We start from the raw sequence: 27,817 nt of genomic DNA, 5'->3' as shown, positions 1-27,817 counted from the left end.
GAAGCATATTCTATTAGAATTTCAATTTGGAGCAGTTGATTCTTATTATTATTTTTTTAATTTATTGCATATCATGCTGATTAGCATATCAAAAATGTGCAGGAACTTCCAGAGACAGCTATGAGGAAGTATGGAAATTGTATGGCTGATCATACATTCCTTGAAATACCTAACTGTGGAAAGCCATGGCAAGTCGAACTGAGAACATTAGCTCCATTGGGTTTAAGTGAGTTTAGTAGTTTTTGGGAGAGAATTGGGGTTTGTTTATGTATTGCTGGACATGAGTTGTTTAATGAAGAAGGTTATGACATTTTTATTATTATCTGGTCTTGTTTATTTTTATTTAATAATTGAATTTTGTTTTGCCTGGGTATTGAATTTGTCATGGTGGAAAAAAAGAAAATGAAAAAGAAAAAGCAATAGGCATAGATGCTGAAAGTGTCCCCAATTGGTGCGTAGTATTTGTATAAATATATTGTATTGGTAGTCTATTGTAGTTTAAGTGTTATTTTTGGGACACATGAGATATGAGATGTGTGCCATTTAGCAATAGGAACACTAGCAATAGGCACACATATGATATGTGTCTCTATAGCTCAATAGGGACACATATTTGTCCATATAGGTATCAAAAGGCACACATGGTATGTGTCCCCTTAGGCCATTTTTCTAGTAGTGAGTATGTGTAGATGATAGAGGCTGTCAAATTGTAATACCATATTAAAGTATATATCTAATCTATTAACTCTAGTTATTTGGCCGGAATATCAAATTAATATACAAATTAATCCTCATATATAATCGAACACTTCGTATAACACTAACTCTAACTTCGGAGAATCGAAATTGGGTAGTAGTTACAAGCTCAAATTCACTGGAATCATAACCCAATATGTACGTTCTCGAACCCTTTGTTAAACAATAATTCATGTTTACAAATACACACACACCCCTTTGTTGATACTCCCTTCCACTATAGAGTAAAGTAGAGGAAATGCATGCGTACAAAATGCCCACTTTTCCACGGCTGGGTACGACATTGATCGCAGTGTCACATAGACATATGTAAAAATTAATACACACTTCAGAAAAGAGCACCCAATCTCACCAACCCTCTGCATATATACCTGCTTCTCGTCCTTCACTCCTTCAGCTGATCATCTACATGGAGTGGGGAGAGTCCAGTTGGGAGGCTAGCGACAGAGCCAATATGCACAGACCATAGTAAACCATCACCTAACTAACCCGAAATCCCTAGCAACATGGGAGAAGACACTCCCCACGCAAGGGAAGGTGAAGAAGTGGGGGACAGTATGTGATTTTTATGGCCCAGAGTTACCTGAATATGCCTCGTTGCTGCTTGAAGGCTGGCTCATCGAGAAGAGAGTCATGCATCACAGCGGAAAACCACCTTTTTATTTTGCAAGCGCACTAATACTGTTAATAAACAATGAAATTTAACCATTAAATTTTGAGATAACTTCAATCAAATAGGACAATGATGGTAAAAAGAATTAACAAAAAAAAAATTGATTGTTGATTTTCTCGTTCTCACACAACAATTTCTCTTTACCAGGTATTACCATGTTTGATGCTCAACCTGAAATCTAAGGAAAATATTTGTTCTATAAAGTACTTTTTCATTTTTCATAGATCGATCCAATAGAAAATTCAACTCCATATGTGCAATCATTATAAATTCAGTAACACCGAGCATAAAATCTTCAATATATATTCATAAACAATCATGCCAACCTAATATCACAAACTCTTCGATAAAAATGAAAAATAAAAATTACCGACTCAGATCTATGATTGCATATATGCCTAAACCTCGCAAAAACAAACCCTTATTATATAAGCAAATGAAGGACCCAAACAACGAAAAAGACCAGAAAATCAAGATGATAAGGTAATTTATGCACCATATATTTCCTCCCATGATGCATGACTCTCTTCTCGGCGAGCCAACCTTCCAGCAGCAGTGAGGCATATTTAGGCCACTTTGGGCCATAAGAATCACATATTGTGCCCTATTTCTTCACCTTCCAATGATTGGGCGTGCTCTGATATTCTCTCATGTTGCTAGGGAGTTAGGGTCAGTGAGGTGGTGGTTCACTACGGTCTACGCAATATTGGCTCTGCGGCAAGCCTCCCAACTAGACTCTCCCCTCTCCATCTTGATGATTTGCTGAAGGAGAGAAGGGCCAGAAGCATGTATATATGTAAAGCATTGGTGAGACCGGGTGCTCTTTTATGTGGTTGTAATTTTTACATATGTATGTGAGGCATTAAAATTAATGGCATACCACCAATGAGAGTTGATTTAGTTGGCAAGGGCGGACTTGAGGTGTAAACCCACACAAGTTCGATCTCTGCTACCAACAATGTCTAATTTGGTGCACTACTACAAATTTCCCCAAAGCACACTGATTTGAATTAGTCCCTATTGGGACAAAGCACACTGATAATAGTGGCTAATGTCATTAGCCACTATGCAGCCACTAATGAGATAACAGTCCCCTCTATTGTAGGTGCTATTGGGACAATCCACACTGTTAAAACAACAGTGGCATACCAAAACTCAATGCAGCATATAACCTTTTTCTCTCCCACTGTTATTGTATCAGTGTGTGTCTTCTCAATGCCACCAACATCAGTGGCAAAACATGGGGATATATTAAAAAAAAAAAAACAATTTGACCCAGCTATATTTCTAAAATGTACTGTACAATTCAAATACAATTTCAAATAAAATACAACATCAAAAATCAAAAATCTATAAATCTCTTCATGTTCCTCTCCGTGGTTGCATCTGCTGCCTCCAATATTGAAACAGTAATGTAGATAAAGAAGAAGAAAAACTCTGTTAACAGCCCTTTACGATCTTCCTTAACCAATTCCCAACTCTAATATAATCTGATTTTGCTGCTTCCCCTAAAGCTGCAAGTCCTTCATTGTGTAAAGTTCTCAAGAGCTCTGTGGTGTGTCGTCCAATCCTCAAGACGCTATTGTTTGAATGAGGTCCTATATAAAACCATACACAAAAATAAACTGAGATATAGAGCAGCCAAAATACCAAATTTATTCAATTCAATCAGTATCCAGAATTTAACATCTTAACAACAAAAAATTGTCATCGAAGAAAAATAATGTGTCTTGTACACTAAGATAATAAAACACCACGCTGATAGCAAAACAAGATACTCAGAATGATATATCATCCCTAAACCAAACAATCGACAACTGTATTAGCCACTTTTAAGCAACAGTCAAAATCACTATCCCAACACATTTATATGTAGAAGTTAGTACCTTAAAGAAAACAAAGATAGATGTATTCTTTTCTGCAATCATACCATATCTGCCAGTGATGTTCTGCATGCATAAAAACAACGAGGCATTACTTTTAAGTAGTGGTGTTCAATTGCTTGCCTAAAAATAAGCTTCATATTAACCATGTCAGACACATTTCAAGCACATATACAACAACAAATGCATTGCGCATGTTTGTAAATATTAACAACAGTCAATAAGAAAGTAAACAATTGGCACCTGAGTTATATCAGATACTAGATGTCATCAAATCATGTTTACCAAAAAGCAATTGCATTGTACATGAATATCAAGTGCTGAGTTCAATAAGATTAATCTCAGACTATAAAGAGAACCCAAGCCCTGCAAGTACCTTCTTCAACTGCATAAAAGAAAGTGTCCAGTCCCTTGAATGAGATACAAAGGCAGAGTAGCAGACGTACAAAGTATAGACAAGAAACATCAACAAGAGAGGCAACATCACTTAAAAGAATACGGACAGAGCAAGAGAGACTACCTTAGTGGCATTGATTTAAACTTTGTAGCTACCTAATAAAGGAGCTTTCTAGTTTACTTGGATTTAGTTAGCTAGCACTACATAAGTTTCCTTGAAATTATCTAGAATGAACAAAACCTGAGGCTTTCAAGTGCACAATGTACATTATGAAATAACAAGCATAAATAGTCAATTCACCAAACCCACAAAAAGCTCACCTTACTTGTCTATCTGTCCAAATAGCGTTTCCTGATCTCCAGCAAGTCATACCGCACATAGGAAGTTTAAGTAGCCTACAAGCAAATGCTAACTATTGAAGAATTAACATCAAATATATACTGCAAGCAACTAAAATATGCAGTTTGCCTAAAGAAACTCAAAAATTAGACTCCGTTGTTCAAGTACCTCACCAAGAAGGATCACCCATATAATGTTTTTAATATAGAGATGCTAAGACATGATAACTAATGACCAAAATTGACAAAAAAAAAAAAATTTGAAAAATCAATAGGTAGGTATTTTCATATTTCTCCACTCATGAACATTCAGAGTTTATATCCAAACAGCTGGTTATCACAGATATTTCATACAACAAACAAGTAAGAGCTCTATATTCCATAGGTATCAGTAAGATGGTAGAAAGCTTGATATAATTAATAATATTGAATAGTTTCATCTCATACCTTGCCAATCTCTTTGATTAGTCTTCTAAAAAATGTGGACAGAAATCACGTAACCAAAGTGGTGAACTGGTGATAAATTTTCTTTAATTAGAAGTCAAAAGTATTATTAACCTGCACAAAAGAAAAAAAGTAAACTTAACAGTAGCAAAAAACTTGTGGGGAAAAAGAAACAAAAAGAAAAAAAGAGTGAAGTATATAAAGAAGAGACATATCTTTTTGCCATATCATCTACTTCATCCTTAAATAAAGAGCATTGATCTGTTTATTTCATGCAGATAACCAAATTAGTGTACCTCTCTCTCAATACAATGATTTGTTGTTTTCATCAGTAAAGGCAGAGTTTGCTACCCGCTATATCCCTACATGCAAAAACCCAGTATGGCATTAGACACACTGACAATTGTAATCTTAGAAAACAAAATCAATTATTAGATGCCAAGAGTGAGACTGACTATAAAAATGGGAAACATAAAGACAGCATGTGGAAGCAAACGCCTTATCCAAACAATTATAATTTTATATGCTTCTTGATTAGTAATAAGTTGACATTAGAGATGAAAAAGGGAGCATCGGGCAAGGATGAACTAAATTGAAAATATTATAGATGAATAAGGATTTCCACTCAATTTAAAGAAAGTCATCCCTTTCCAAGCTATCCAGCTAAATCCAAAAGCTTACCCACACATAGTTAATCCCTAAAATCAAATTGAAATTGACGGCTTGCAGACAAAAAGAAAAATCAAAAGCTAGTAGATGGAATATTTTACCAAGCCGGGCCTAATTGCATTAGAAAGCAGGACCTGGCAGGACCTTAATCTAATTATTTAAATGATTGCCAGTGAAGGAAAAGAATAACATAGCAGGTTGCTATACCATGTTGTTGGGAGATCACCCCACTACCCGAGTCATGAAAATTCTTCACTGCAACTTTGGGTTGTTAACTGTGATAGGAAAAAATATTTGAGCTTTGTATCAGAGAAGGAAAAGAACAGAAGAAAGGGTAAAATAAACAAGATAGATCGGCATAGAATCGCTTCACACTTAAAACTAACCTGAACTAAGTCAAATAATTCTATTACCCTCCAGAAAGCCATTGCTTATTCCATACTATAAAGCTAAACATGCTTGGATATTGGCATATTGCAAACCTAAATCCCCAGACCATGGAATAACTCTCCTAATCTAAAGCTTAACCTAAAAGTTCCTACCCCATAAATTTCAATCAAACTGAGGCAAATCAATGTCATCAGAGTCAACCAAATTCAATGAATAGACATACAAAACACAAAACAACATAGTATCATCCTCGATAAAGTTTGGAAATTGAGATTGTCACCTGGGTTGTGGGAAGATAGTCCGAAGCCATTCGCGTGTCTCGCTGACTTCAGACGCGCCAGTCACCCATAAGAGAAAATACTAGAGAGGAGGCAGATCAGGAACCGAACTAAAATGAGGGAAGAAAAAACTAGTTCTTGTTCAGGTTTGAACTCTGAAGGGGAGAAAGAGAGAGACAGAAGGGGAGAAAAAACTAGATCTGGTTTTAGGTATGAAGTATGAACCCAGTCTCTCGATAGAGATTAGAAGAAAAAGGGACCTTATGTCAAGTGAGCGTTCGATTAGCTCTTCATTGATCCGATGGCTAGAATTGATCACCATAGCTGATAAAAAACATTAAAAACATGTGTGTCAGCTCCTCTATCTACTTATTTTACAGTTTTAACCCCATGAATAGTGTCATACCGATTAAACAACTAATACTTTGCATCTACAGTGTACTATACACACTGATGATCAGTGAGAGGGAAAAAAAACCACCAATCTTTTATATCAGTGTAATACTATTCAATTTGGGACTGATGACTTTTTAGTGGCTAAAAAAAGGGTGCTAATGGGGAAATTTGTAGTAGTGGTGGGCAATCTAGAAAATGTCCTGCATAATTTCATATCAATGGGCTGGGCTGGGATGCTGACCAGTTTTGTAAGTCCTGTTGGGTTGAGGTTGTAGGTTTGCCCTGATCCTGGTAGCGTAGGGAAGCCTCCCTTAGTTCCGGCCTAATAACTCGAGTTAATAGATTAGAGACATCATAATTTAACGGCTTCTATAAAGATCATTTACACATATTTTCGACCCTTAAGAATAAAGTATCTCTTTGATCACTTTTTTAAGGTAGTGACAACTGACAACTAATTATAAATACAAACTTATAAGGTAAAAAATCTAGGTTTGTTTTAGAGAATCAGATATTGAGAGAAATTTACTGTGTATTCTCATTGATAATAGGGGCCTCTTTATATAGAGGATTACAATGCATAGAGTTAGAATCATACAAGGAAAGATAATCTCTAGATTCTTCTAATTAAACCCTATTACCACTAGGTCAAGTAACCTAGAGTTTGGGCCAAACACAAATAGAGATATCCTTAAACACTCCCCCTTGTGTTGTCTAAAAGCGGTGCTTCTCTTGTTACCTCGTTAAAAACCTTGCCGAGTAACAAAAATCCAGTGGGACAAAAATAACCTCGGTCGAAGGGGAAAAAAAGCACAACACACCCTTCACGATTCAAGACGAACATGTAGACATCTCCCCCTGATGTCTGTGCCTCCCCCTGATGACTACGATCATGGGAGTTCAGATAATTTCAGCAAGCCAATTCTTGCCACATGTTTCTCGAACGTGGATTTGGGCAATGACTTAGTAAACAAGTCTGTCGCATTGTCCTCAGATCGAACCTAGTTTACTTTGATCTTGAGGAACTTCTGTTGTTGCTGATTGTAGAAGAATTTGGGCGATATGTGCTTGGTGTTGTCGCCTTTGATGTAGCTTTGCTTCATTTGTTCAATGCAAGCAGCATTATCCTCATAAATGCTCGTTGGCTCATCTGTGGTAGACTTCAAACCACAATTGCTTCGAACATGCGTAACTATGGATCGAAGCCATATGCATTCACGAACTGCTTCGTGAAGAGCAATAATCTCTGCATGATTCGAAGAGGTAGCGACTAAGGTCTGCTTTGTAGACCTCCAAGATATCGCGGTCTTTCCCATGGTGAAAACATAACCAGTTTGGGAGCGACCTTTGTGTGGGTCAGAGAGATACCCAGCATAAGCAAAACCTTCCAAAACACTTATATCATTTTGGGTTGGGGAGAGGGAACGCAGTCCACCATGTGTAGCGTCCCTGGTACTTGATGGGTCCGAATCCATCATCTCTCTGTAGGGATAGAACAAGCCCATATCAATCGTACCACTTAGGTATCGAAAGATATCTTTAACACCAGTCCAATGGCGTCATGTTGTCACAGAGCTATATCTAGCTAGCAAGTTCACAGCGAATGAGATATCCAGTCTTATGCATTGTGCTAAGTACAACAATGCGCCTATTGCACTTAGATATGGCACTTCTGCCTCTAGCACTTCTTCGTCGTCATCTTTTGGACGGAATGGATCCTTCTTTGGATAAAGACTACGGACAACCATTGGGGTGCTTGAAGGCTTACCACGTGTTTGGGATGATCAGGGGGAGGTGTAGACGTCAGGGGGAGTCTAACACACACATGTCATTCTCAAATGTAGAAGGTGCGTTGTGCTCTTTTCCTTCGACCAAGTTTTATTTTTGTTCCACAGGGTTTTTATTGTTACTTGGCAAGGTTTTTAGTGAGGCAACAACTCATGCACCATTTCGTCTTTGACTTGGCACAAGGGGGAGTGTTAAAGGAAAAGCACATTATGTGCCTTCGTCAAAGAAACAGACGAAGAGAGAATCAAGCAATTACAAATCACAGCTCAATCAGCATTTAGTGCCATCAATGTAATTGATATTTCCGTTGTAATCCTATCCCTATATAAAGGGGTTATGAATGAAATGAGTAGACCATTCCAATCCCAATTTTACTTTTACACTCTCTAAATTTTCAAAAATCAATTGTTTTTTAACAAAAAAAATTAAAGCTTACTAAAACAATCACAAAATAATAAAAGTCAATCAGGCAAAGCCTTAGGGTTTTGAGTCCAGTGCGGCGGCATCCCCCCTATTCCAGTCTGTTTCAGCTCGACGAGCTCTCATCGTGGGGTGCGGTAACTCTGGGTGTAGGGTCAGCGTCAGTCGGTGGTGGCAGAAGGTCGGACTGATTGGCGTGTCCTACAACACCGAGGCAGATTGAGGAGAGTCAGATTTCAAAATCGATTTGGATCCCTCGGTCCGAGTCTCTGGTTTTTTAGGTGGATCTGTTTTGCTGGGAGTTAAGGCTCAGCACTGAGGAGCGAAGGATATCAGGAGACGTAGGTCTTGGCCTGGTTTTTTTTATTATCGGAGCACAGATCGAGGTCGAAGCAGGGTGATCGGCGTTGATTGCCAGTAAGGCGTGCAGTCGAGCAGATCGTGCAGAATGAGCTTTCTTTCATCGTCGCCAGATGGAGGATTGGCACTGTCGGTCGCCGGAAGATCTGGCTGCGGCAGTGGCGGCTCGACATCGGATGGTTCCTGTTGCTCGGGTTTGGGCTTAGGTCATTGGTGGCTGGGCTCAAACTTGGAATGAGGGGTGCTTGGGCTTTTAGGCCTAGGTTTGAGCTCAATCTTGGGCTGGTTGAGTCTGCTACAATGGAAATGAAGGGCAAGACCAACCTGTTGTCGAGGTTATTGGCTCCTGAGGAGGCTGAGGACGGTGTTCGCTCTAACCCTATTGGGAAGGAGCTAGAATCTTCTTAAGTTTCTCTACTATTAGACATCTGGTTACAAGCCTTCTAAAGTTGGAGTAATCTCTATGAGTTATTTTAAGATGTTTCTAGTTGTTATTTGTACCACAAGTGTATGCTGGTAGATTAGACTAGATGAATGATTTTTCTTTAGAATAGCGAGGTTGTTCGTGCTTGTTTAGGCTTGCTTTCCAGTGAACGTCCCTTTAGACTTTAATGAGTTTAGTATTGGTTTAGATAGGTTTATCTGGTTTTACCGGTTTTCTTATGTAAGTTATGTTAGATTCTGGTCTATTTTCATGGCTTTGATATCTAATAACATCAAATCCCATTAAAAAAAGAAAAGAAAAAAAAGAATATTGTAGTTAGCTTATAATTTTTAATTTTTTTTCTTTTCCACCTCAAGAATAAATAACCTATTTTGTATTTAATATAATAATTACTAATTAGAGCTTGAAAATAAAAGGATAAAAAATTTAGAGCATGAAGAGGATATCAATAACTAAGATGATGCCGTGTAACATGAAAGCATCAAAAAGTGTACTGTAAAATTTATTAATGATGAATATTTAGTTTCACACACATAAGCCTAGCCATGGGAGACAAAATTGGTCATTTCGGCTGTAGACTTATTGACCTATATAAAAGATTTTGATTCATTAAACCTTCTCTTAAAACCCTGCCAGTTTAACAATGATGATGTATCCGCATAAAAAAATAAAAATAAAAACAATGATGATGTTACAAGCTCTAACACGAAAAGAAAACGGATCAATGCTGGAAATTAAGAAGGATGATATTCTAAGGTGACAAAAGAAATCCTACAGTGACTAAAAAAATAAAAGGAATTCTCTATAGTCAAGTGTGATTTTAGACCACGTACTCTTTCAAGTCATTTACTTCTGTACTATCCAGAGTTTTCTACTCTCATCCGGCCTCTCCAGTTCAGAATACTTTCTGATCGAAGAAAGCTCTAGATATGCATGCAAGCAATTAATAAAATAATTAGTTAGCCGCAAACTGCAAGTTAAGAACAACTCAGACTTCATTGATGAAAGTTATTAAAGAACAGCGCAGTCTATTTTCACCACTGTAGCAAGCAAATACAAAACCACTTACAAAAGAAAGGCCTCGATCGGTAAACTGTATACGAGAGTTTTAAAGCACAAAGAAAGTAACTATATATTAAAATGACTGGTATATAAATTTCATGCAACCAATTTAGAGGTGATGACGTCACCAACAACAGCACTGTAATCCGGGTCAGAAAGCCACAGCTTAGCCAAATGAATGTGAGAAGTACAACGCCTGTGGACTTCCTCAACACCCCATATGGTAGATTCAGCTTTCCTTGAATGAATAATGTTGTCCATTGGCTTCTCTTCATCCACATTACCTATTCTTGACTGATCCCACTGCTTCACAAGAACATGAGTCAGGTAGTGCAATGGTTGGCCATAAAATTGCTTCATGGAATTAGCTAATGAATGCCAAGTGATAAACATAGCATCCGATCGGCGAATCATTGGGATCGGTATCTTCTTCATGTGTTCTTGATACTCTTCCGCAACCTTCACTACATGCAATTCTGCATTATTACAAATTCCTTCTGATTATACATATTGTTTTATACAATTAATGTAGAAAATAAAGCAATTGGAAAACCATTTCAAACTAATTATTCAGGTGAATTTTTGTGTTTAGTTGACACCAAACACAAACATGTGTGTGCGTGTAATGTGATTTACCATTTCATTCTAGGATTGATGTTGAGATTTAATCCCTACATCACTTGCTTTTGAGGAACTAATATCATCAAATCTCTTATTTAATATTCATATATATATATATATATATATATGATTTATTATCTCTTACTTTAGTTTAATCCTTACATATAAACATATATACACACACAGAATATGTGTTGATATTGTATAACTAACAAACAAGAATGAGTTTAAGAATACAAGAGAAAATGCGTAAATTGAAATATCAAGTGTCAGGTATCAAATGAAAATTAGCCTTTTGAAACCTGGCTGATCTTCCTTTGCAATCCCCGGTCCTTCATTGCTTTTTTTCTTCTTATTTATCTTTACTTTCCTTCCTTCATTTACGGTGGATTTTCCCCTCTTTTTGCTCAATCCAACTCGAGCATTACACATTTCACTTAGATCATCGGAATCCGTCTCTGAATCCGACATAAGTAGATGCTGGTAGCTTAAAGGACAACGACGTCTTAGCATCTTAATAATTGGATGGAAGATATTAGGATAATGTTTTGCTCGTGATTTGAAATATGACCATGGATCAGGTTAGATGGTGGTCAAAAGTAAAGACGGTCGTTTATTTGAAAGAACGAATTTAATTAGAAATAAATATACAGATATATATAAAAGGATAAAAATCCAACTTGAATTTTGGTTTCTATCTATGATAGATTTCCTCATAAATGAGTAATAAGAGGTCATTTATCTAACCGGTCATTTATTTTATTACAAATTTTTGGCTTCCGAATTCTTTATTCAATTTTGTTTCTCCTAATTTGAACAAAGGGCAAATTCTTATCCAAGTTGCGCTATCCTTGCCAACATGGGGGGGATTGTGTGGTGTGGGTTTAGAGGCTAATTCTAATTGAGAGGTAGACCATTTGAAAGAAAATTCTTTAGATCTGGTGCATATATACATAACATATACATTTCACTCGATCATGTACATCTTATTGACTACTGGATTTACCTATATCCAGAAAGTATTATAAGGTGGTTTGCCAGAGCAGGAGACTAAATTATTTTTTGCTGGGGCTTGTCATAGTATGGCAGGTAATATTGGGTTGGGAGCAGTGGCCTTAAATGGAGGTGGTGGTTTATTAGGGGCTTTAGCAGTGCCAATGGCTGCCTTGCTCAAACCCCAGGCAATTGAAACTTTGGCACTCTGGCATGGTTTGAAGTTTTGTCAGCAACTTGGTGTAACGCAATTGGTGATTGCGGGGGATGCAGCAAACGTAATTGCTGCACTTGGGAAGTCTGAACTTGATCTAAGCGACATTGGAGGAGTGATGGACGCCGTTCGTCAGTTGATGTCCGAATTTGAACGAGTTACTTGGAAACATGTACGTAAGCGTGACAACCGAGTCGCTCATACTCTTGCTAGAAGAGCATTGAAGATGGTGCAAGCTACGTTTTGCCAAGAAAGTTGGGCCTCCTTGGCTCCATGAAATCATTGATGTAAGCCATTAGAGCAAGTTCACCCGTAGTCAAGAAAAGGCAAAGTCGAGAAGTCAAGAATTCGACCGGTCAAGTTACTATTCACTGCCACTGGACATAGGTTTACACACGTTATTTTTCTTGCTGGTCAACACTGTTCACCTTTTCACTATTCACCAGTGGGTTTCACTGTTCAAATTCACTGTTCATTTTTACAGTTCCTCACATTAATTGGTCCGTGCTCTTAACGGCCTCTCACCAGTGTGTCTCTCTCTTGCTGGCCCATGTGACGTCAGCCACGATCAGTGGCAGGCAGAGGTGGCAGCAGGCCAAGTCTGGGCAAAGAAAAAGGCAGCTGCTTGACATTTTTCTTGCCCTTGGTCAAACAAAGGCAAAAGTTGCCGAGGCAAAACAGAGCCGGTGGAGGGGAAAAATAGAGCTTGCCCAGTCAAAATCATGGAATGCTGAGGTGGTGCCCGGGCAAAAGAGCACCGGTGCACTTGCTCTTAATGCTAAGTTATGGGGTTCTCACTTGAGAATTATTGCCCCATTGGATGCATTTCCAGTTGAATTAATAAAGTTCATCTTTAATAAAAAAAAAAGATCTAGATATCTTCTAAACTTGCGGAGACAAGTATAAGAAATGAATTTTCTTCCATTAAAAAAGTAAAAGATTTCAAATGAAAATTAGCACTTCAAACCTGCACGATCGATCTTCCTTCAATGCCTTTGCCCAGCCTTCTTCATTGCGCTTTTCCTTTTCGACTTTCCTTTGCAAGTGCCCCGAGTGATATAGTTATCCTTTCATACATCATGTATTAGTCTCCTGCCACTCACGTGATGAGGTAATTATGAGAAATACAACGTACGTCCTGCTTACGTTCACCAAAAAAAAAAAAAAAACCGTCCTGCTTACGGTATAAGTTTTTTCTTCGCAAAATAGTGGACAGTAAAATTTAGGCTTTTTGTATATTTTATATTCTTTTCTGAATATTAATGATTATGAATGTTTCAAACGACTTCAAATTTATAGTTGAAAGTTTGCAGTGGTGGTTTACTTGAAAAAATTAAAGTGTTAAAATATCGACATGTGATCGAAAAGTAAATTCCACAAACTAGTGATCCCTTAAAATGACCATAAACAAATATCCTTTGTGTGTGTGTGTGTTATTAGCCTCATATACTGCATGTATACGGTACCGTATACTTTTTGCCAACCGACAAATACCAACAACTTCATGAGAGATAAATACCCAACTTCATGAGTTTCTTTACCAAGAAGAAATTTTTGCAAAGTCTGACAAGAAGAAATAACAAAAAATTAAGAAATGTGTGTCCTCATATTTCAGTAGTCACGGTATGATTTTAAGAACAATTACTTTTTTTTTCTTTTTAAAAAGAGAATCAACGAGTTTCACTCCTGCCCCCATTTTAAGAATAATTACTTGAAACCAAGAGTTGAATTATGTTCGTACATTCATCTAATTAATTAATTTTTCAAAAAAAAAAACTTAGTTCAATGATATAACTGAACTCTAAATTAACTTCAAGTAGACCTAATTAGTCTGTTTGAAGAAATTTTCATATTTAGAACAACATTTGAAACTTAATTTATTTTAACCAATAAAATATCTAAATTACATTCGATAAATATGGCAGAAGTAGTTTCTCCAATGTTTTATCAGAAGTTACCAAAAGCAACAAAGAAAAGCTAAAAATATGAAAGGAGCATTCATTTTGCAACCTCTAACTTTTGAAATTACGATGACCGTACAAGTTCTAAAACAAAAAATCGGCAGACTCCCGTAATAAGAGGATCGAGTGTTATGCTTAAAGAAGAACAGAATTTAGCTGTGAATAGCAATGATTAATGATTGACCTCTTATCCTTTCTTTGCTGGTTTTGAAAAAACCCCTTATCCATTCTTTCTCCACTATAAATACTTCACATCCGCATTGACTATTAGTAACAAAGGAGAGGATTCACCTCCCACAATTTTTACAAAAAATTATATAACAATAAATTATATAGTTCATAGAAAATAAGCTAGTAAGTAGAATATAAGTTACAGAACTATGACGACAAAGTTCCTCCTCACCCTTCTCCTCTTCCATCTCTCCACCACGGCCTACTCCATCGGTGTCAACTATGGCACGCTCGGAGACAACCTCCCGCCACCTTCTCAAGTCGCGAATTTCCTCAAGACCCAAACCATCATCGACGCAGTGAAAATCTTCGATATGAACCCGGACATCATCAAAGCCTTCGCCAACTCGGGCATCTCATTGACAGTCACGCTCCCCAACGGGGACATCCCCACCCTCACAAAGCCCCGCGCAGCTCGCCGGTGGGTCCAGCAGAACATCAAGCCCTTCCACCCGGCCACCAGAATACGTTACATCTGCGTTGGCACCGAGGTTCTTCACTGGGGAGATGATGCCCAAAAGTCCAACCTAGTCGCGGCCATGAGAACCCTCAACCATGCCCTAAGTGTTGAGGGAATCAAGGACATTAAGATTTCAACGCCACACTCTCTAGGCATCATGCTGGCGTCTGAGCCCCCAAGTCAGGGACGATTCAGACCGGAGCTGACGCAAATTTTGACACCCATGCTCCGATTCTTGCGAGAAACCAAGTCCCCTCTCATGGTGAATCCGTACCCTTACTTCGGGTGGACCCCGCAAAACGAAAACTATGCACTGTTCAAGCAGTCAGTGGTGGATCCGATCACAAAGCTAACATACAACAGTATGTTCGACGGCTTGATGGACTCCATTTACTCGGCGGCAAAGGTGCTAGGGTTCCCTGATGTCAATATACTTGTGGGAGAGACCGGTTGGCCTTCGGCTTGTGAATTCCCGGTTTGCTCGATGCAACATGCCGCGGATTATAATGGTAACCTGATCAAGCACGTGGAGTCGGGTCAGGGCACACCTTTGATGCCGAACCGAAAGTTCGAGACCTATATCTTTGCCTTGTTTAATGAGAACCAAAAACCTGGTCCGCAAGCTGAGAAGAACTGGGGTCTGTTCTACCCTAATTTGACTCCGGTTTACAACGCTGGAGTTATGCGCAATCAACAGGTTGGCTGTTTGATGCTTCTTAGTTTTCTGTCTGGTTTTATGCAATATATAATATAATGTACTAAATTGTTGTTCCACTTAGGGTGCGGATGGATCAATACCTAATCCAAAACCGGGTAAACCAGCCACACCAACAATGCCGGGTAAACCAGCCACACCAGCCCCAGGCAAACCAAGTAATGGAGGCAAAGTATGGTGCATAGCAAAGCCAGGTGTTACCAACCAGGCCTTGCAGCAAAACTTAGACTACGCGTGCAGCCAGCCGGGTGTGGATTGCGGCCCTATACAACCAGGAGGTGCTTGCTTTTCCAGCGATATCCGCTCCCAGGCATCCTATGCTATGAATGCTTATTATCAGAAAAACGGCCACAATAATTTGAGTTGTGATTTCTCGCAAACCGGACTCGTCACCAGCATCAACCCAAGTACGATAAGATACTCTCTCTGTTTTTCCAAGTTCTACATGATCAAGTAATTAAGAGTTTTAATTTGTTATTTATTTTCCCCAGGCCATGGCCCGTGTACATACACGCCAGTCCATCGATGAAGAGGAAGCAAAGAAGAAGATTAAGTTGAGCGCGACTATGTTGTGTGTGTGTGCGAGGTTTTTTATTTTTTTTCTTGGTATATCTTGTTTGTATATGTTGTAAATATTTAGGGAGACTAAGATGAGCTCTAGTTTTGTGAGCAGCACGGTCTTAATTGATGTAATCCTTAAGAATAATAATTGAGCCAAATGATTCGACAGTAAATTTCTTGAGCATGCATACATACTCGCGCGCGCCCAGTATCATGAAATTTTACTGTCAGGAACTTAAACATGAATTAAGTACGGAAACAAAGTGGTCAATTAGTCATATTAGAGTCACAAGACAGGTTAAAAGAAATTATGGGATTGGCTCCCATAAAACAATAACAACGCTTCATTATACAGATGCAGAAAATCTCAGACTATAAAAAACAAGATATATTTTAATTTATGATATTGCGAGAGCGATATCTAAGTACAAATCATGTCAAATTCCGTACCAACACCAAAGCCTATTTTTGTTCGAATTTCTTATTGTAAAATAAGTCGACATTTGAAATGTGCTCCACCTCCAAAATTCTATTGCCCTGCTCAAACTCGTTAACATATGTGCAAGTGTGTAACACTTTCTGGGCATGAGTGGCTCTATTGTCCTAAGTGAAGTGCAATTTATTGAACCGGGATGTAGGACTTGAGGCGGTGCCCTAATCTTTTTACATTAATATGAAGCGTTTAGGGAGTAGTGGTTCATGAGTTCAACAAACCATGTTTGGGTTCAAATTTTTCAGTTTATATGTCTTATCTTTCTAGTCTCAGTTGTTCTATTGATCAATATGAAATGTGATATTGCGTCAGTAGTGATTGTTTTTGTTATAGCTGGAACGATGGATTTTTTGTAGAGTTTCCCTCGATCATCTGTCTATTTTTTAAAGAAAAAAAAAGAATTTGATGTCATAAGTTTCACCAAATAGAAAAACCTTCGTTGTTTGATTTTCATTCCAAAATAAGGTTCTACAAACTATTTTACAACACATCTAGAATGAAAATGTTAACTCAAAGGTTGAGGCAAAATGTTAACACCTCTTCTAGAAAAAAACCATTCTTTTCTCTTTTAGGCAAGAAGAATGTTCTTCATTCAGAATCTTCGGATACAAGTGACATACGTACTTGTGAATTATATGCACACTCTACTCGTCCATTAGATATGTTTATTTTATATCATCACATGTAAAGAAAACAATGGACTCTAAATATAGTTTTACAAATAAATTTAGAATTTAGTGTATGAACAACTTCGATCTATTCTTTTAAGGGAAAAACACCATAAATAGTCAACTCAATCAAACCTCTACAAGGAGGATCGATCGAGTAGCTTATGGGTGATCGAAATCCTCTTCTGGTTTTAGTAATGCTCGAAAGTAGAACAAGTTCAACCTATAAATAGTCCCACGAACAACATGTCACAATTCCATTCGATTTATCTCTTTCTTCTTCGATATATATTTCACCACGCATATAGCCAATTTCACAATTGCAAAATAAAGGACAGGATTCACCTCCCGACAGCCTCTTAATTAAAAAAAAAAAATTGAAAAAAAACACATGATGGAAGCAATGGCCCCTACCAAGCTGGGCTTTTACCTTCTCCTCCTTCTCCGGCTGGCCTCCACAATTAATGCCGACGACTTTTGCGTAGCAAAACCAGGCGTTAGCGAACAAACTTTGCAAGCAAACATAAACTATGCGTGCGCTCAACAAGGCGTAGATTGTTCGCCAATTCAACCAGGCGGTTCTTGCTTCACCAGCGATCTCATCACTCGGGCCTCCTACGCTATGACCACTTACTACAATGTCTTCCGTTCACAGGGTGGTACTTGTGATTTCACTCAATCGGCACAACTCACCTCCACTGATCCAAGTGCGTCAATATGTTCACTCTCCTTATTTTTAAATTTTTTGCTCTATTTTCTTGTAGTTTCTTTTGTCGGGACTGCTTATGTAAGAGATTTTGACAGAATGTAAGGGACAAGTGAAGGTCTAAACACATCCGGGGTTATTTTGTTTTTTCTCTTCTTAGGTAAAGGCTCGTGCAGTTTTGGTCCGAAAGGATCTGGTTCGTCGAATCCACCGGCAGCTGGATCAGGTGCACCAACTACACCTGCTCCAGGAGGAGGCAAAGGCAAAGGCCGAGGCATGAAGTGGTGCGTAGCCAAGCACCAGGCTAGCCAACAAGACTTGCAAGCGAACTTAAACTACGTGTGTGCTAATCAGGGCGTGGACTGCAGCCCGATACAGCCCGGTGGTGCTTGCTATGATGCTGATATCAGGGCACGGGCGTCCTACGCCATGAATTCTTACTATCAGCTTAAGGGTCGTAGAGACTTCAACTGTGATTTCTCTGGAACCGGACTCATTACAATCAGCGACCCAAGTACGTCAATAAGTACCCCCCCCCCCCCTTTTTTTTTCTTTTTTTTCCGAAAAGTGCCCAGCTATAGTGTCTAAGATAACTTATTTATTTTCGTTCTTCCATTGTTCAGGTCACGGAGGATGCAACTATATCCAGGTAATGGTTCACCATAAATAATTCACTTGAACAAAAGAATTGAGTTTTGTTGCAACTATATAGTCGCAACCAGTTTTTCTATATGAATTTTGGTGCAAATTATGAAAAGTGACTAAAGATTATATAAACACAATTCTTAAATACCCTACAAGTTTGACTTCAAATTTCATTTTATGATTTAGGCTGGTGGCCATGGACCATCTGGACCAACACCAACCCAACCAAGCACACCTGCTAAACCATCTACCGGAGGTAATGGACGGTGGTGCGTACCAAAACAAGAGGCAACCGACCAGGTTTTGCAGCAAAACATAAACTGGTTGTGCGGCACCTATAAGGTGAATTGTGACGACGTATTGGGTGGTGGTAAATGCTGGGCGCCAGCAATCCGGCCACGGGCATCCTACCTCATGGATCTTTACTACAAGCAGAACGGCCGCAACAATTACGACTGTGATTTCGTTGGAACCGCTCAAGTCACCAACATCAACCCAAGTATGTTGAGATGTTTACCTTTCGTTGTGGAGAGAAAATTTCTAGTTTATTTTACCTTCAGTAGTTTTTATAACTTCCACGTTCCTTTTTTTTTCTTTTTTCTTTTTCAGGCTGGGGCAGTTGTGTTTACGGCTCTTGAAAATTGAAGGAGAAGCAAACTAGGAGAATGTGTTGAGCATAGTTTTTCTCTTTTTTCTACATTGTATATATTTTAGTTAATGGCATAAGATGGGCTCCATCAATGTAAGCACTGTCTTGACGTAGTCCTTTGAAATAAAAAGTTTCTCAACAAAAAAAAAAATTCTGAATTTAGTACATTTGTTTCATATATAGTCTATCTCTATATCCTACATTCCTGCCCTGTTCACATGTCAATGGCTACTAGTAGCTACATGTCAACTATGTTGATATTATTTGACATTTAGCTCATTTCCAAGAGGGAATTAGAGAAACTAAAACGTTTCAAACAAAAGTTTACCTTGTAAATGATCGCTTTTGCCATGAGATTAATTCTAAGGATAAAGTGAGTATCTCCAAAAATAGAAAATACTGTTTAGTTAAATTTAGTTAAAGTTGTGAAATATAGCTATTGATTTAACAATGTTGCTGCAGCAATAGTACTGTTAGCTTTAAAGCCACCCTTAAGTGCAAGAGGTACAAGTTATAGAATAGGGGATTAAGTAAGGATGTCGAACCCACAAGGATTGGTAAATCATTTCCTAGCTAGGGAAAACCTAAGGAAAACTAGAAGAATAAGCAAATGTACAATCACAAACAAAGGCTCACAAGTGAACCAAAGTTCATGGTGATCGAGTATGTGCAAGATGGTGTATAGAGATTTGATTTTGATTTTGAGATTGGTTTCTATTCAAATTGAAACAATGAAAGCAAATAAAATAAACTAAGCTAAACTAAACAAGTTGTTATCAGATGGATGGGAGTTAGGGCATTGAGTTTCACCTTTTGCCTCCCTTTCAAGCATTAAAGCAATTGAATATGAATGATGCAAAACTAATTGTCCAACGGTAGTTAGCATCCGGATAGGACTACTAAGGCTTAAACCCCTTTCATTTTATTAACTCTAACCGGATAAGTGTAGAGCTAACTACCTAGAGACAAATTCAATTACCTGATAGGTCTCAATCCTTTGCCCCTAAATGCATAAAGCTTAGAGTTTAGGTAACCAAGCAAGCAAACCAATCCTATCTCTAGGTGATTTTAGCTCACTACCCTCACATGCACACATGGTGTGCTTTCATGCTCCCTTTTTGCCTAAAGGTAATCAATCTCTAGGAAAAACTTCATGTCATGGCAAACACATAACTCAAATTTATTAGGTCTAAGTAATGCATTCAACTATTGACTTAGCAAGTGAGAATGACAACATGAATTTGCATCAATTTATAAACAAAAGCATCAATCCAAGCAAGTTTGGCTAGGGCTTTCAACCCTAGCCCCAACTAGTTCACTACTCACACATAGCTAGATACACAAGCTTCAACATTCTATTAAACATCAAATACATAAAGAGATAGGGAGCAAAATGTGACTATTGATGATGCTGGAAGAGGTGGTGGAGATGAGTCTCCAAGAACATGATGTGGTGGTAGTCAGCTCATTCTCCTTGCTCTAAGCTCTTGATATTGGTAAGAAAAGTGAAATTTGGTATCTCTAAGGTGAGTTGTGGTGTTGAATGGTGGAGGAAATGGAGGTTGTAGTGGTGGAAATGGAGGTTTTAAAGGTGGAGATGGTGGTTTTAGTGGTGGAAATGGTGGTGTCTTCTCTAGAGAGAAAATGGATCTTGGATAGGATGAAGATGATTGAATGGAGTCAAGGATTCTGAATAATTAATCTTTGGCCTCTCTTTGATTAGCTATGTGTGTCCTCTTTGGTCCCCAAGTGTGCAAGAGATGCTTTTACACCATTATCCCCCAAATGGTCCCAAATTAGCAAGGTGATAAAAGGACAAGGTGTAGGGAGATATTTGAATTTCAAGTGATGGAAGATTCTCACCACCATGGTCCTCCTTTGCTGGAGAAAAGACCCTCAATGAGTGGCGGCTTGCCGGAAAAGTCACCGGAAAAATCGTCGAAAAAGTCGATTTGCAATTTTTTTCCAATCTCCGTGTCTTCTTCCCCTAGCTTCAAATCTCCACATTTCAAGCCTCAAATAGTCATTTTATTCTTAATGCAAGGTTTCCTACAAATAAAAGGAAATAGATTAAAAAGGGTAAAATAGTATGGAAGACAAATCAATTTTCATAATTATGGGGCACAATTGCATAAGTAATTTGTGACTTAACAAGTACGTAGCACCAAACCATACCTGTAACCAAAATTTTACGATTCCTTCAAGATATATAGAAACTACCCAAGTATGTAAAGTTCCTAGAAAATTCAAGGACATTCCAAAACAATAGTTCAATGTAAGAGTAAGAAATCAAAAATTGGAAAATATAGAAACAAAGATAAAGTTAATACTACCTCCAAACTCTTTGAAGCCATTAAGCTTGATTTATTAAACCCAAATAGAATCGGTGGCGAGAAATTTGATCAGAAATGTGAATTTGCAATCACCGATTTTGATACTAATCTTTTCCTCTCTCTGGGTTTGAGTTTGCTCGATCTGCTCCTCTTTTTGTGTGAGTTGTCTCCTTTTACATGAACTACAAACTGAGAGAAGGGTGAATAGTGATGAAGCCATATCTACTCCAATCATTTTCGACGTTGCCTCTAGTCTTTGATCGTGCGCCCTGATGGTTACTCTTTTCTCTGGTGATGGCATGCTCTCCAATCGCGCTAACCGCATGCAGGCTATTTTTTTTTCCTCTGTTTTTCAAGCACACAATTTCATATAATTTCTTGTTTGTTTGTTTTTTGTTTTTTGTATTTTACGTGGTTATCCCTGCTTTATATTTTTCATTTAAGTTGAACTGTTTTGCATACCATGCATGGGTAATATAGGGACTTTCAAAACTTGGTGAAGCCTTTGACACCAAAAGAGGGCCTGACTTTATAGTAGTAGCTAGAGGTATACTATATTTTTCAAATCGTAAACTGACATGTGGAAAACAGAGGAGATAGAAATATAACTTTTGTTTTAGTTATGCAGGATTCTCTAGCTAAATATAGTTAGTCATTTTAGCTAAAGTTAAATTTAACTTACCTAGTTTGTTGAAGTTGAATTTTGTTTCAAAAATAGTTATATATAACTAAAAATTGAATTTAGCTACTCTATTGGAGACAAACATGCTCGTGTTATATGTTTTTTATTTTTATTTTTCTAGTTCAACTTTTTTATATGTGCATACTTAGATATAGAATGTCATACAAAACTACATATGTATTGAGTTGAATTTGGAAATTAGTATGGACTAAAAAGTAGACAATAGTGATGACCAAAGTAGAACATATTATGTTACCCAAAAAATTTCACTCCTTCTCAGTCCCTCAAATGGGAAAATAAAAGGAGAAGATCCACCACCCACCATTTTTTGAATTTGCAAATAAAAAAGAAAAAAGAAAAAGGAAAAAAGAGACGAAATTACAAATATAACCCACCCCAATTAAGGTACACAGAAACACACCTACTCATCCAATTATTAGCACATAATTAAAGGTTATGATAGACAGCAGAGAGGATTATATACACCGACAGTACAAGTGCACTGACTGTTATTTTAATCTCTAAAAAAATAATAGCCACTCATCTAATCCACTTCTTTATATATTTAAATACCAAAAAAATTACATCCATTCATATTGCAAGTACTCATGCATTGACAGTGCATGAAATACACTCCCGACAGACAGTTAGACACTAGGACCCATCCATACAATTTGGATAGAAAATGAATACAACAGTAGTACCGTCTAATCTCAATTTATATGTATTTATTTTGAGTAGTTAGATTCAATTTATATGGTTTTTTTTTTTGCACCTCATAATTAGTTTTCGTCTGGTCTTCGCCTCCAGAGAATAGAGGAAAACCCTAAGAGAGAAACCATTCTCATCCGGTTGCGCCTCTATGCCTGTGGTGGCCTCTAGCCTCAGCGGCGTGTGACAAGCATGGCCGGACGAGACTTGTGCTCAGGGGCGGCTCATTGTTTGAGCGACAAGTTCAAAGGCGGTGAAATAAACAAGGAAGGGGTTGGTGGATTGACTGTTTGGGGATCAAAGTTAGATCGAATCTTATCTGTGTTGCAGAATGGTGGGTGGCATTGCCGGTGGTGGTGTCCGGAGTTCTGGCATGGGTTGGTGGAAGCTTTCCTGGCCAGTAATTGTTGGTGTTTATGGCGGCTTGATGCGCATGCAACGATGAATGGGACTGCGAACATAGATCTGGTATTGAAGCGTCCAAAACTAAGATTTATCCTAGTCCTTTGGGCTTTAAAGTTTTGGGCTTTCGTCGTCGTCAGTTGCTGGCAAGGTGACAGTGGTTTGGGGGAGACGCAGGGCTGGCGGCACCAGGTGTGGAGGCTTCAGGCCGGTGGGATCCGCTTGGTTGGGCTGATTGGGGGTCTTGGGCCACATCTTTGGGCCATTATTGGGCTGCCTATAATTTTCAGTTTTGTGTTTTATTTTATTTATGTTTAGTTTCTTCCTATTTTCAATTTTGTTTATAATAAGTCCCTATCAAGTTATTATAGGGAGAGTTTGGTTGAATGCTTGTGCGTGCACTCAAAGTGCCTTGTCTGTCTTGGAGAGGAGGTGATTCATCATCAAATAGACGCAGCCTCCTAGTGGCAGGATGAAACGAAATGTCGCCGGAGGTTGTTCGATTTGGTCAGCAGCATAGTGAGAAAGCAAGTTTAATTGATTTATGGCTTTGTATGAGCTTTATCTTTCCGGTATGTCACCGTTACGAAGCAAATGGAATTGCCCATACGTCTGGTATGACAACCCTTGTTAGTTGGTGCATGTTTGAATACATAAGATTAGTAGAGGCTCCTGTTATTATTCAGGATGTTCGTCATTAATTGTTCGGGGTTTAGGCTTTACGTCCCCCCATTGTATTCAGCAGTTTCATTAATGAAGGCTTGAGAAGCAGTTACACTGGTCCTTATTTCAAAAAAATAAAAAAATTCAATTGTTTTTTTTTTCTTAATAGTACGTGTTTTAAAATTAGCCCTAAGATGAACACAACTCATCAATGTATATAATGTTTTCTTTCAGTCTAATAACTGAGCTCACACTAATGCTACTACATCAATTAGATGTATCTGGTCGGTACTCGGTAGTATATATACCTCCATCCTCAAATTTTGTGAAAATGTTGTTAGAGTGGACTGAAGATAGTTTCGTTAAGCATAACAACTGTTGTATTAAAGTAGGACATTCAACAAGAGATAAACAATTTAATTTAAACTTGGTAATATTTATCTAAGCATTCTGATTAGATAAATACAAGAGGTTAATGTTGTTATCTTATATATCTAGATAACAAAAGATATGCATATGCAGTAGAGTTGGATTGAAACTCTAACTCCTTTATGGGACTGAGCTTAGAGTGATCTACTTCTCTGTATAAATAGGAGTCCCTGTGTACACTCAATATACGCTGAAAATACAGCAGTAATACCATCTAGCTTTTCACATATTGAGTGCTTCACATAAGGCTTTTGTTGAGTTCCTCATTTCAAATCCTGCCATCATTTTCCAGCTGCACTCTTCTCATTTCAAGATGGCTCTCCAAGCAACTGAGAAAGGTTGGTTTTCCAAGTCACTTTATCATGCTTATATCAATGTGTATTCTGGTGTGTGCTCATTGATATGTATACGACATGTTTGTATGTGTTTGTGATATCAAATTGATTGTTTATTTTGTGGCAACAAATGTTCCTCCGGCAACCGCTTGTTATGAATATTGCAAAACAAATCCAACTTTGAGTTGACATTTGTCAACGGACATTACCAACTTTTGACATCCATAATTTCCTTTCCTAATATAGCCACAACCTCATTCTCTGTAATTGTATGAGCACCTTTTACGATTTCTGAAGCAAGAAACAAACAAACTCCTCCAATAAAAGGATGAAGGTTTTCGTAAGTATATTTAAGTATGCGGCTATAGAAATCTAGCTCTAAATATTAACCATCTGTAAATAGTAATCATTTCCATTTCACCAACAAAATCTCACAATTTCAGTGGAGCTCTCTAATCCGTTCTTCTCCACTATAAATACTTCACCCCCTCCAATGATAATGAATCCAATCGAGATAGAAACAAGAGTTTCCAACCCGCATAAAGGAAAACAATGGTCACCAAGCTCATCATCTCACTTCTCCTCCTCCAACTCTCCACCACCGCTTTTTGCGATGCCGGCAGCCAAAATGTTAGTTTTGTCTCCCCCCCCCCCCCCCCCCCGGAAAAATAATGGAATCAATCTTCTTATTTATACTAACCTTTTAATTTGTATAACTTAGGTCGGCCCCATATTATTTTGTGTTGCAAGAGGAGGAACTAGCGACCAAAGTTTGTCAGCAAACATAGACTACGCTTGTAACCAGGCCAGCGTAAATTGTCAGCCTATACAACCAGGTGGTGCTTGTTTTACCAACGATCTCAAAACCCGGGCATCCTTCGCAATGAATGCGTACTACAACCTTTACCACTCACTAGGTGGCACCTGCGATTTCTCTGGTTCCGGACAAGTCACAAACTTTGACCCAAGTGCGTCAACAGGTTCACAATCTCTATATATTTTTGATAATTTCTGTAGGACTAAGTTCTGGTTTCTTATTTTTCAGGCAAAGGCTCGTGCCAGTTTAGTAGTGGAAGTAAAGCTGTACCAATTAATACGCCGGGTAGTTCTGCCACACCTATACCCAAAACACCGAAACCTTCACCAGGAGGAGACAATGGTCCAGGCCTCAAGTGGTGCATAGCAAAACCCCATGCTGATATTCAAGCTTTGCAGAAAAACTTAGACTGGTTGTGCGGCATGATAGAATGCCAAGCCATACAACCAGGTGGTGCTTGCTATGACGAATCTGTCAGGTCCCGGGCATCCTTTGCTATGAATTCTTACTATCAGACAAAGGGTCGTAACGACTACAACTGTGATTTCTCTGGAACTGGACTCATCACCACTGTCGACCCAAGTACGCTAAAATGCCCACTCTCTTTCTTAATTTCCTTTTTCTCTCTGGTTGCTAAAATGGCCGGGTTTAATGTGATACGTACCTTGATTACTACATCATTCGTTAATGTCTGCGCTAGAGAGATCAAGAACAATTATGGCAAAGTCCCATATACCACTGAGGAGGAGAAAGAAAATAGAAGTTTCGATTTACTAAATTCAAGTTTCTTTCTTTTTTTTGGTTTTGTTTTTCAGGTCACGGTCAGTGTCGCTATCTTCGATAAGAGTGGATGAGGAAAAAGGCAAAGAAATCATGTTGTGCATTTACTAGCTTCTTTTGTACATGTTCTTTTAAATTATGGTACGTCGGAAAGAAACAAAAGATAGAGCTATATACCGATCTAGAGTCAGTGTGAGCACTTTCCTAGCCTGTTCTACGTAGTTGTTTGAAATAAACTTAATAAAGACAGATAGAGGGAAAATGACCCTAGTGGTCTCCCGTTTTCGAAGCCACGGTTCATATACTCTGTTGATTGTAATTCTTATGGTATTGGATTGGCATGAAGAGAATGAGAACTGAATGTTTGTGTTTTCATTAATCGTAGAGTACTGGATAGATAACACTGTGCTCATCTAATAGAATCCAAGTCTTCTCTAGAGCATGTGAGGTAACTATAGATTACAAAGATCAATAATGAAATATAAAGATACATATCAACTAGTCTCATCACTGCGAGCTTGTTGAGTGACGGTAGTTAAAGGACTCTGGAGTGCAAATCGTATGTCTGACAATTAATAGCACTTTATATATAATTCTTGTTGAATATCACTCTATTACAATATCGATCATCGATCATCTACATCAAATAAACAAGGAACTCCACATACATATGTGTATATAGAAAGCCGACACACTAGATCCCAGGACAGATTAAGCCGTAGAAGCTTTAGCAACTCCTTGCACTTCCCCGGTGTTTGAAACCACTCTCTTCTTAGCAAGAAACGATGGCAGAGGAAGCGAACTTGGAGGCGGGGAGGCGCTAGAGGTGCACGACCCCGCGTAGAACCTGAGTTCTTGAACTTTCTGAGATGGGCGTTTCTTTTTAGGAGCCGGTGATGGCTGATGCGGAGCTGCAGGTTTGGTCAGTCCCTCACCGCGCTTCAAGATTTTGACCTGACCACTCAGCTGGTCATTGGCCACATGAATTTTCTGGAAATCTGATCTTGCCGGCAGAGAGTTGGTGTTGTTTGACCGGCTTGGCTTCCGCTTCTTTTGACGGTCGGGCTGGGCACGGATAGTCTGGTTAGGGTTAGGCTTATGGTTAGGTTTAGGGTTAGGGCTAGGGTTAGGTTTAGGTGGATATTTTATCAAAGGAGGGAGTGGAACCTGTCGTGAGGTGAGAGGGTTTCTGAGGCAATCTTGTGGACTGAGAACTTGAAGAACCATCTTAGATCACAGAAAATGTAAACTTGAAAACGTTTTCTGTGATCAAAGTTAACTTTGCAGAAGATGAAGGGAGTGGAGGTACTTATAGAGGGGTCTTCTTTCTTTCTTTTCTCAAGAGAGGAAAGAAATTGGCTTAACAGAAGCGTCTCAGAAAGAAGAATGATTGTTGTGGTGGAGATGGTAAATTGTGGGCTAGGGATTATATAGGGAAGGGAAAGTAGA

The 27,817-nt window shown here is 38.4% G+C and overlaps 3 protein-coding genes and 3 long non-coding RNA genes across 8 annotated transcripts; 2 read left to right on the top strand and 4 right to left on the bottom strand.

The window, feature by feature from the left end:
- Nucleotides 1-870: 870 nt before the first annotated feature.
- Nucleotides 871-2,185, bottom strand: LOC121049430. Its single transcript, XR_005800218.1, has 2 exons — nt 1,926-2,185; nt 871-1,437 (listed from the first exon to the last, which is right to left on the bottom strand). It is a non-coding gene; the product is annotated as an uncharacterized LOC121049430 (long non-coding RNA).
- A 223-nt stretch (nt 2,186-2,408) lies between these two features.
- Nucleotides 2,409-3,754, bottom strand: LOC112195074. Its single transcript, XR_002934342.2, has 3 exons — nt 3,689-3,754; nt 3,316-3,378; nt 2,409-3,027 (listed from the first exon to the last, which is right to left on the bottom strand). It is a non-coding gene; the product is annotated as an uncharacterized LOC112195074 (long non-coding RNA).
- A 273-nt stretch (nt 3,755-4,027) lies between these two features.
- On the bottom strand, nt 4,028-6,032 carry LOC112195066. 2 transcript variants are annotated; one of them, XR_002934341.2, is made up of 5 exons: nt 5,831-6,032; nt 5,368-5,435; nt 4,788-4,853; nt 4,495-4,605; nt 4,028-4,121 (listed from the first exon to the last, which is right to left on the bottom strand). It is a non-coding gene; the product is annotated as an uncharacterized LOC112195066 (long non-coding RNA). The 2 variants fall into 2 exon arrangements; XR_002934340.2 differs by having other exon boundaries at nt 4,028-4,104.
- An 8,319-nt stretch (nt 6,033-14,351) lies between these two features.
- On the top strand, nt 14,352-19,392 carry LOC112182374 (glucan endo-1,3-beta-glucosidase). Of its 2 annotated transcripts, XM_024320862.2 has the most exons (6): nt 14,357-15,483; nt 15,602-15,652; nt 18,149-18,436; nt 18,546-18,571; nt 18,754-19,066; nt 19,177-19,392. In XM_024320862.2, the coding sequence occupies exons 1-6, from the start codon at nt 14,469-14,471 to the stop codon at nt 19,203-19,205; spliced, it is 1,722 nt and encodes a 573-aa protein (XP_024176630.1). In that variant the 5' UTR covers nt 14,357-14,468; the 3' UTR covers nt 19,206-19,392. The 2 variants fall into 2 exon arrangements, with proteins under 2 accessions (XP_040370603.1, XP_024176630.1); XM_040514669.1 differs by lacking the exons at nt 18,149-18,436; nt 18,546-18,571; nt 18,754-19,066; nt 19,177-19,392 and adding an exon at nt 15,986-16,223 and having other exon boundaries at nt 14,352-15,476; nt 15,559-15,901.
- A 5,882-nt stretch (nt 19,393-25,274) lies between these two features.
- Nucleotides 25,275-26,657, top strand: LOC121051098 (PLASMODESMATA CALLOSE-BINDING PROTEIN 1-like). The gene is made up of 4 exons (XM_040513070.1): nt 25,275-25,401; nt 25,493-25,739; nt 25,817-26,170; nt 26,404-26,657. Exons 1-4 carry the CDS (start codon nt 25,324-25,326, stop codon nt 26,430-26,432), a joined length of 708 nt encoding a protein of 235 aa, XP_040369004.1. The 5' UTR covers nt 25,275-25,323; the 3' UTR covers nt 26,433-26,657.
- Nucleotides 26,658-27,079: 422 nt separating this feature from the next.
- LOC112170578 (early nodulin-20-like) lies at nt 27,080-27,595 on the bottom strand. Its single transcript, XM_024307915.1, has one exon. It carries the CDS (start codon nt 27,593-27,595, stop codon nt 27,080-27,082), a length of 516 nt encoding a protein of 171 aa, XP_024163683.1.
- Between the last annotated feature and the right edge of the window lie 222 nt (nt 27,596-27,817).

This window comes from Rosa chinensis, chromosome 1, assembly GCF_002994745.2.
Source record: "Rosa chinensis cultivar Old Blush chromosome 1, RchiOBHm-V2, whole genome shotgun sequence".
Lineage (NCBI taxonomy): Eukaryota > Viridiplantae > Streptophyta > Magnoliopsida > Rosales > Rosaceae > Rosa > Rosa chinensis.
Note: the sequence above shows the minus strand (reverse complement) of the source record. Positions and strands in the feature narration are given on the sequence as shown.

Coding starts and splice junctions, on each gene's coding strand:
- LOC121051098 (XM_040513070.1), top strand. CDS start 25,324: ATGGTCACCAAGCTCATCATCTCACTTCTCCTCCTCCAACTCTCCACC. Junction 25,740..25,816: donor AGTCACAAACTTTGACCCAA/GTGCGTCAACAG, acceptor CTTATTTTTCAG/GCAAAGGCTCGTGCCAGTTT. Junction 26,171..26,403: donor CATCACCACTGTCGACCCAA/GTACGCTAAAAT, acceptor TTTGTTTTTCAG/GTCACGGTCAGTGTCGCTAT.
- LOC112170578 (XM_024307915.1), bottom strand. CDS start 27,595: ATGGTTCTTCAAGTTCTCAGTCCACAAGATTGCCTCAGAAACCCTCTC.
- LOC112182374 (XM_024320862.2), top strand. CDS start 14,469: ATGACGACAAAGTTCCTCCTCACCCTTCTCCTCTTCCATCTCTCCACC. Junction 15,484..15,601: donor GCGCAATCAACAGGTTGGCT/GTTTGATGCTTC, acceptor CGGGTAAACCAG/CCACACCAACAATGCCGGGT. Junction 19,067..19,176: donor AGTCACCAACATCAACCCAA/GTATGTTGAGAT, acceptor TTTCTTTTTCAG/GCTGGGGCAGTTGTGTTTAC.